The sequence below is a fragment of the Cynoglossus semilaevis genome, chromosome 10 (genome assembly GCF_000523025.1).
Source record: "Cynoglossus semilaevis isolate Cse_v1.0 chromosome 10, Cse_v1.0, whole genome shotgun sequence".
NCBI lineage: Eukaryota > Metazoa > Chordata > Actinopteri > Pleuronectiformes > Cynoglossidae > Cynoglossus > Cynoglossus semilaevis.
This window is the reverse complement of record NC_024316.1, coordinates 5,724,363-5,733,717: the sequence shown is the minus strand read 5'-3', so window position 1 is coordinate 5,733,717 and position 9,355 is coordinate 5,724,363. Positions and strand designations below refer to the sequence as shown.

Here is a 9,355-nt window from a genome sequence, read left to right as displayed (position 1 = left end):
ACCGCCGTCTCTGGAGCGGCAGCAACACGGCAGCCCACCACCAACCCTGTGGTCACTCCCAGAGTCCCTGCTGTCAACACTGGCCCATTACCACCAGGGTGAGCTCCTCATTTGTAGGCTTTATGGAACACTGGGGGGAAATATTATTATGATAATCAACTTGTTATTTGTGTATGGAAAATACCACAGAAGTGTTTGCATGTCACACACCTGACTTACACCTACAACACTGTCATTAACTTTGTCTCAACGCCCTCTCTTGTCTCTCTATATTTTCTGACTGTAATCTCTTAAAAACGCCTATGGGGTCACTAATGTTCCATCACTGCAGCCACATTATGACCTCTGTGCCTTTGCAGCAGGATGACTCATCTCCTCAAAGCTCCTTTATATCTATACTGTCTAAACGGACAGAGTCGTGCACCCCCACACTGTCTCCTGATGTTAAGTGGCTCTTTCATCTAGGTGGGAGCAGAGGGTGGATCTAAATGGGAGGCTGTATTTTGTGGATCATGTGGAGAAGCGAACAACATGGGAACGACCTGAAGCATTGCCCCCTGGGTAATTATTAACCTATGGTGATCTTTTACATCCTGATTCAAATATTAGTGGAAACAAGGACAAGATCTTAAAGAGTGTCAAACAGAATAGTTTGTAGTAGCTCATTAGTAAAACCAGATCATGTTACTAAAAGATGTTTTCCATTCCTGGCGAACTGGTTGTTGTTGACACTGCAGTGAAGTTTCTGTTTGTTTTCCATGTCATGAAAGTTTTACGTTTTGTTTTTACGTTTTTTTTTTTTTTTCTATTTTTTTTTTTTAAGCTGGGAGGGCGGGGTGGGCCAGATGGGCGAGTCTACTTTGTCGACCACATCACACGGACCACCACGTGGCAACGCCCCACGGTGGAGACGGTGCGCAACTATGAGCAGTGGCAGCACCAACGCAGTCAGCTGCAGGGAGCCATGCAGCAGTTCAACCAGAGGTTCATATTCGGGGTGAGTTTCTGTCCTTGTGCCTGAAGAACCATCTGACAATGGTTAATAAAACAGACCTGGTCTCCTTCACCAGTACAACACATTTGTTGGTGGAGTTGACATTAGATAAAATATAATGAATGTGTTATGGCTAAACATTAGAGAGACTTCTTAGGTCTCTTGGGCCCTTGATTTATTACAAATTGCAAACTGTTCAGTGCATGGTTTTGTTTTTATTTGTTGTATTTCTGAACCAAATAAACACACTTTCATTTTGTCACCATGGGGTATTGTGTGTGGAAATTTATTGAAAAAATGAATCCCATCATTTTCAGTATAAGGCTAAAAGGAAATATGGAAACAGTGAACGCTGTGAAAACTTTCCAGATACAATGTAGTGTTACCATATTCTGTTGTATTGGGCTTATTTGTATTACCATATCCTAATGAATAGTGTGATTGTATGTTAAACCAACACCATTCTGCTAATCTGCTTCGTAGCTCCAGGACCAGGTGTCAGCTACACAGAACAAGGAGTTTGATCCTCTTGGACCGCTGCCACATGGGTGGGGTAAGATCATTTTTTATTAAGAGTCAGGCGTGAGAATAACCTAGGTCACTATGTGCAAGGTATTTGGTAAATTAACACTTCAAACCAAATTTTCAAAGGTTTGATTTAAGTTTCAGCTTCTTTCAAAGGGGATTGGGTTTAACCTTTTGTAACCCGTGTTAATTTAATAATACAGTAAATGTTTCAATATTTTTTTCAGAGAAGAGAACAGACAGCAATGGGAGAGTTTATTTTGTTCATCATCCGACACGATCAACACAGTGGGAGGATCCACGAACGCAGGGGTCAGTTCTATTGTGTTTTTTTATTTATTTCATATAACACACACACACACCAGTTCATAAGTCTGTGCTACGAACTAAGCTGTGAATATTGATTTCATATCAGGTTGCTCAATGAGAAGCCACTTCCAGAAGGCTGGGAGATGAGGTTCACAGTAGATGGTATTCCCTACTTTGTGGATCACAACAGGAGAACAACCACATACATTGACCCTCGCACTGGAAAATCCTCACTGTATGTCACTGTATTTTTTTTTTAATAAGGCAGTGAAACGATTAAAGTTTTTAACATAATTAATCACATGGTAGCTATGGATTCTATACAATTATTATCACGATTGTAACTAATTATAATTAATCAACATTCTTCAATATGACAACAAAGATTTGCATACAACTGGAATGCATCAAGGCTTGCTCCCGATACTTAGGTGAAACCATTGTCCTCAACAATATTAAACAGTCTACAGTTTCTCCCAATCCATTTGACAATTCTGTCAGTCTGTGCGTCATCAGACGATGAAACTATTGGACGTACAGTGTGCGTCGTTCTGGATTCAACCCAGGACCATAAAACATTTAACCTTTTTAACAGTAAACTCTCATAACCCAGAATTTTCTATCACATGATTCTATTCCTGTTTTCAAAACACGGCATGGAAAGTGAAAACTTGCACAATGAACTTGTTCATCTGCTTTGACACTTAATTTCTGCTGAATCAAACGGCATATTTGCAAAACGTTGCAAATCACAAAGACGAGTGGGGGGGAAAAAAGACATGTTGCTTGGAGTTTTTCACTGTTTTTTCCAGTTGGTCTGGATTCCAGAGTTGACGAGTATACTTTGTTTTTCAGAAAAGATTTAAACTTATATCAGTGAAATATAGGTATCCACTCCATGTCAGTGTTGTCTCTTTGTTCTTCCAACTTTGATTTAATTATTGTTCTATTTTTATACATACCTTTTTGTTTTTTTGTAATTAACTTATTGCAATGACTCATTTGTTTGTTAGCAGTGTGAATCATTGCCTGTCTATTATTGGAACTGCTGATGCATTGCCTATTATGACGAAGAGGAAACCCAGGCTCTTTTTTTCTTTTCTTTTTTATACACCTAGGGTGACTCTCCTGAGAGTAATTGCTGTGGTTTATTCTCACTGTTTGACCAACCAGTTTGTTTAAAGGAAATGACTGACTGTAAGTGGCAGGAGCAGTAAATTAAAGCTGCTTTCAGCTATGCTATCCTTTGTCACATAGCCTTTTTTCTATAGGCTACTTTCATGTCATGGGGTCAAAGTTCAAATAGTTTTTAAAATTTTTAAATTTGAAAAATTTAAAAAGTGCGTAAAGATGCTTAAAAATAGCTGCAATAAAATCGCAGATGAACAAGTTTGTTTAAAGACAGCCTTGATGCCATGCCTACGTACATATGTGGGATTGAATTAGTTTTTTTGACAAGTTATATTTGTTAAGATTTAGGGATTTGGGTTTTTTATACCTAAAATGGTTTAATAAATTATCAAAAGAAATTATCAGATTGTCCCAGAAAGTTTACCAAAAAATAAATAGAAAAACAAAAAAGCTAAAAAAAAATCCAAATAACAGTATTTTGTTGTTTAGACAGAAACTAATGAACTTTTCTATTTCCTTCACAGTGAAAACGGACCTCAGATCACCTACGTTAGAGACTTCAAAGCCAAAGTACAGTACTTCAGATTCTGGTGCCAGGTATGAGAGACAGCAATGTATGTTTACTAGTTATATGTATATATAATATGATGTCTTAGATGCAGATTGCAGTGTAATATTTCAAATTTAACTCACCTTTAAGACTAGGGACAGGGCTATTGTTTTGTTCAGAACATAAATAAACCAACCACCCAAACAACTTTACAAAATATGTGTTCTGTGTTTGTTGTCTTAACACTGCCTAAAGAACAATTATAATATATACATATATATATATATTATAAAATTCTTCTGGAAAACATGGACAGAGCTGCAGTGCTGAAGGAATTTTCATTATCCTGACTATATTTTTTCACTCACTATATGAACTGGCAGAGGCTGTTGCAGGACTTAACAGTCTATACTATATGTAATATCACCTCCATCAAAGTGAGGCCTTTACAGTGTCTGCTGGGCCTTTATATTGTGCAGTTTCATGGATTCTTATTTTCATGGCCACATATTAATCACAGTAAAACCTGTAATACAACTTTTAAAATCTGTTCATCGTCCTTTCTGCAGCAACTGGCGATGCCTCAGCACATCAAGATCAATGTGACGAGAAAAACCCTGTTTGAGGATTCCTTCCAACAGGTGAGATATAAGCAAGAAGTCAAAAGTCATGTGACATTTGTTTGTTCTGTGAATAATGATATCATAATCCTAATATATTTTGCAAATCTCTCCACTTCATGACGTGATAAAAATATATAATGTAATATCTTCATCTTTATTTCAGATAATGAGCTTCAATGCCCAAGACCTTCGAAGGAGATTGTGGATTATCTTTCCTGGAGAAGAGGGTCTGGATTATGGTGGTGTCTCTAGGTGTGCAGGACGATACTGAACATATGGACCAATCTATTAATATATTTGCATGTCTCTTTGTTTGTCTTTAAAACATGATCAGACTTTGACAGGAAAAGGTTACAAAGTCTGTTATTTACTTTCCCATTGTCAAAAGTAGAGACTTATAATAGAGTAGCCTCAATTTTTGCATCACATGTCATTGTCTCATCACATCTGATCTCAGAGCTAACATATTTCTCATTTTATATCATCTAATATCTTGTTTATTAGGTTTTATAAAAACATTTACCTTTGACTGCTATCTAAAATATAAACTGCTCTGTAATCATACATCTTGAATCTAATTTCATAACATGACATTTTTGTATTTTTTCAAGGCTTGTTCTTAATTTCAGTGTTATTGTTATCTCATTGATTTCATTTTTCATCACATCAAATATAGTGTTTTTTATGTTATTACATGTCTTAAATTAACTAAATTTCCAATAGCCTCTGAGCTCATGTTTAACCTCATCATTTAACCACATTTTTAATTCTTTTTATATTTTTGTCCTTCCATGACAAATTGTTTCTCAATTTTAATCTGAAAAGTGATCTCCCATAAAATATCATCTTGTGTAATTTCTCATCACATTTTATCTCAATTTTTAATATCTGTTCATTTTTTATCTGATGCTTTGTCCTATTCCTATGTCTTCTTAGTCATCATCTCTTGTCTTCTATTTCATCGCCCTGTGTCATATCAAATTGTCTCATTTCCTATCTTGTTTTTGTTTTTCATTCAGTGTCTCATATGTACCATCTCACCTTCATCTTTTAAAGAGCTGTCTTTTTAGCTCCTGTTAATCTCAGTCTCTTCTTCTTCCTCTGCAGAGAGTGGTTCTTCCTGTTGTCTCACGAGGTCTTGAACCCCATGTATTGCCTGTTTGAATATGCTGGTAAAGATAACTACTGTCTGCAGATCAACCCCGCCTCCTACATCAACCCCGACCACCTCAAGTACTTCAAGTTCATAGGTCGCTTCATTGCCATGGTTGGTTCCTCACATTTAAAACAGCAAATTTGATAACAGTAATAGCTTTAGGTTAAAAGGACGCCACACTTACTGATCTGACTTGACTCTCAGGCTCTTTTCCATGGCAAGTTCATCGACACTGGCTTCTCACTGCCCTTTTACAAACGCATCTTAAACAAGCCATTGGCTCTGAAAGACCTGGAGTCAATAGATCCAGAGTTTTACAACTCCCTCATGTGGATCAAGTGAGTGCACACACACAAACAAGACCATTGGGAGGTTAATAGTTCATACAGACCCAGAGGTCTTGAAATGTCTTTTTTCAGCAGCTTTTTACATGATAAGCTGGAGGCAAATAAAAACAGAGTAGTAAAATTGTCTTTGTTGCTTCGTAGGGACAATGACATCGAGGAGTGTGGGCTGGAAATGTTCTTCTCTGTGGACAAAGAGATTCTGGGAGAGATCACCACACATGAGCTGAAGCCTGGAGGCGGGGATATTCAGGTGACTGAGGAGAACAAGGAGGAGTACATTAGGTAAGTACTTTTAGATGTGATATACCGTATAACCAGATACTATGGTTGAGCTTCAACTTTTTTGAGTAAAAGTAACCAATAAAAACATAGCTTTTATATCTAATCCTCTACATGTGGTGACCGCTTTACATTTGTAGAACGTAGAACAAACACATCTGAACTAGGAAATACATGTTTCCAGTGTTTACACAGCCACATTTCATTAGACCACTTACTCAGCACATTCTTCAGTCGGTTAGGCTTCACTAATTGCCTTTTGGAGGAAATACATTTACCATTTTAACAGGAACAAGACGTCATTTCAACCTGGGAGTAAAGGCTAATTACATGTATAATTGCTGACAGATGTTGGAGAGGCCTTCACTGACTGTTTTGATGAGAGGAAAGATAAAAAAAATGAGTGAACTTAAACTCTGTGTTTGTTCAGTACCTCGTCTACGTATCGAGCTTGTCTTTGTTTCCTACAGGCTGGTAGCAGAATGGAGACTGTCCAGAGGAGTGGAGGAGCAGACACAGGCTTTCTTTGAAGGCTTCAACGAGGTGCTGCCTCAGCAGTACCTGCAGTACTTTGATGCTAAAGAGCTGGAGGTGAGGAGAAACTGGAAAAGGCTCTCAAAACAAACATATTTCCCAGTTTAGAGCCATATGTAAATGACCGGGACAGCACTGGTTTGGTTAAAAATATGGTGCTTTATTGTCCGTTTTCTTCTTAACAGGAACATCAATCAAAACATTTGTCAAAATGTTCCAGTAAAGACGTTATGTAATTAGTGATTGAGAACATAAACTACTCACAAACATGTTTACCATCATTATAAGAAAAGTGACTTGTAGATTTATGATTTCCATTTCTTGCACATAATCTACGCATTTCCATGATAAACATAAGATGAGTCCAAACTGTGTGCACGTTTGAAAACATTGTGTTATGGTGCAGGTGATGCTGTGTGGGATGCAGGAGATCGACCTTACGGACTGGCAGAGAAACACTATCTACAGACACTACGCTCGCAGCAGTAAACAGATCGTCTGGTTCTGGCAGGTCTGGGTCAAACTGACAAAGTCACTGTTGAATATATAAAGTAGGTCCTGGACATGCTGGACATTATGATCATCATCTCACTTTACCCCGCAGTTCATTAAGGAGATGGACAATGAGAAGAGGATGAGGCTGCTGCAGTTTGTCACTGGAACCTGCCGTCTGCCTGTAGGAGGCTTCGCTGACCTAATGGGTAAAAACGATTTTGTTGAAGGATTCGGGGATTCAAGGTGCTTTATTGTCATTCCAGCCTGGGCGTACGTGAGAAGGAATGATATGTGTGACTGAGAGAGGGTGACAGTCCAATAAATAAACAAAAACTAGCAAATACCAAACGGCGTACAGCAGTAGAATAAAATGTGCAAATTATTTCAATAAATAGTCTGAACCAGCCTTGTATTGTCTAACTGGAAAATGTCAAACATTTATACCAGGAGCTCAGGAAGCAGCTCCACATCTGCACCTGGTTGTTCTTGTTGAGTTATTTTGGGAACGCACCCAAGTCTCTCTCAAATATTTTGTGTATAAAAAGTGTACCCAGTGCAGGATTTAACACCATCTAGTGGCAGAGTTCCTCACCTCAATATTCTTGTCTATATAAGAGAACTTACCATACACTGAATTCAGAACAGATGTTTATAATCATTACAGTGGGCTACTGTAACCACTGTTACTAATAATTACTTTTAATTATTTGTACACAGGAAGTAACGGTCCTCAGAAGTTCTGCATAGAGAAGGTGGGAAAAGAAAACTGGCTTCCCAGGAGTCACACTTGGTGAGTTCACGATATATATATATATATATATGTATAATATTAAATTTGTACCATATATATATATATATCTGGTACAATTTTTAATATCCCCATGATGAATGAAGTGCTTCATTACAGGTGTTCAGTAAGTGGTGACTTTGCCCGTACGGTATTAAGGTATAACAATTTCCTAGACAGATGTTATATTGTCAAAAAAAAATCCCTGCTTAAGCTACATCCTAACAGTTCATCAGAGACAGAGAACAGTCAGAGCAGTGACCTGCTCAGCCAAAATTCAACGAAGAAAAAAAATTCTTTGACGAATACAGGTCCTCCAGAAGTGTTTAGCCTTAAATAGAGGATATGTCATAAAATAGCTTTACTGTTTAAATAATTATTTGTCTTGGAACTTTTGGACTTTCCCTCTTCTGTCTCTTTTTTATGAAGCAAATTAAGTTCAAGCACAGAAGGGTTTTATATTTGTTATATTTATAGGCATGTTTAACAACATACCCTCAGGATTATCTCAACGTGAGGCCCATTTCTGTCCTTCTCTCACAGCTTTAACAGACTGGACCTGCCACCTTACAAAAGCTATGAGCAGCTGAAGGAGAAGCTGATGTTTGCCATCGAGGAGACAGAAGGCTTTGGACAGGAGTGAAAGAAGATGAGAAAGTTTGAAACTGAGTGCAGGAGTCTGAGGGAGTTCAGACTACTAGTCTGAACTCCCGAATCAGGGAGTTGTTCTGTGTCTGTGCTTGAGTGTGATGCTTCTGCAGGGCTACAGAGAGCTGTGAGGTCTGAGACAAACACACACATTCACCGCAGGCCCTGCAGAACCTGAAAATCATTATTCATTATTATCTCGTAAAACTATTGTGAATGACATCAGTTTAAAACAGGCCGCAGTAGTTTTTTTTTTCACATGTGATTTATGTGACGAAGTCTGGGAATCATGTTGCAAAATCACGCAGCCAGAAAAGTCAGCCATCCTGTTCTTCTGCTGCTACAAAAATTCATCTGATTCTAAAGTAACACTGTGAAGGTTGCACTTTACAAAGCCATTGACTTTCTACCAAAAACTTTGTTGCTATAAGAGTTTGCTATCATTTGAGCAGCATCCTATTACTGACACCTGAAGAGTCTCGTGTTTCACAGCTGTGATTGGCCCCAAATTAACACTTCACACACTGACAATCCTTGTGTATGACAAACGACACCTAATCAGAGTAACAGAGGAGAAACAGCCTCCTGCACCTTCATGGCTTTTTATTTAGTATTTGATCTGTGAATGACTTGATGATTGTCAAAAGTGTTCCAAACCTTATTTATTGGTGGAGGAGTTCAGTAGGAATCTGAACTGACCCTAGTTTTATAGGGAGAGACAGAGAGAGAGGTAGGTGGGACTGTAGAGTGCAGTGGGAGAATGACATATTTTTATGCCTTTTGTTAGGAAGTGGGGGTGGGGGGGCGGAGATCCTGAGGAAATCCAAAGAGGATGGAGAAAGTATTTTAAATGTGGGAGTGGTTGTATTCAGTCTCGGAGATGTGTGACACAAGGATCCAAAAACTGAAAGTATAAAAGCTTAACATCATGATTTTTAAATTTTTAGAATTTCCGTGCATGATTGGAAAGACTTAAA

The 9,355-nt window shown here is 38.1% G+C and overlaps 2 protein-coding genes across 3 annotated transcripts in view; both read left to right on the top strand.

Moving 5' to 3' along the window:
• itchb (itchy E3 ubiquitin protein ligase b) overlaps window positions 1–9,349 on the top strand; it is an 18,153-nt gene extending 8,804 nt beyond the window's left edge. Inside the window, 18 exon segments of the mRNA XM_025059405.1 lie at window positions 1–98; window positions 466–561; window positions 824–828; window positions 831–997; window positions 1,478–1,547; window positions 1,747–1,831; window positions 1,935–2,063; window positions 3,484–3,556; window positions 4,079–4,150; window positions 4,296–4,384; window positions 5,240–5,399; window positions 5,493–5,626; window positions 5,777–5,917; window positions 6,385–6,505; window positions 6,855–6,959; window positions 7,053–7,149; window positions 7,661–7,733; window positions 8,274–9,349. The exon segment at window positions 1–98 is cut by the window's left edge and continues 167 nt beyond it. Coding sequence (XP_024915173.1) covers window positions 1–98; window positions 466–561; window positions 824–828; window positions 831–997; window positions 1,478–1,547; window positions 1,747–1,831; window positions 1,935–2,063; window positions 3,484–3,556; window positions 4,079–4,150; window positions 4,296–4,384; window positions 5,240–5,399; window positions 5,493–5,626; window positions 5,777–5,917; window positions 6,385–6,505; window positions 6,855–6,959; window positions 7,053–7,149; window positions 7,661–7,733; window positions 8,274–8,373 — 1,815 coding nt within the window. The 3' untranslated portion in view covers window positions 8,374–9,349.
• snphb (syntaphilin b) overlaps window positions 1–9,355 on the top strand; it is a 1,167,912-nt gene that overhangs the window by 362,932 nt on the left and 795,625 nt on the right. The window lies entirely within an intron of this gene.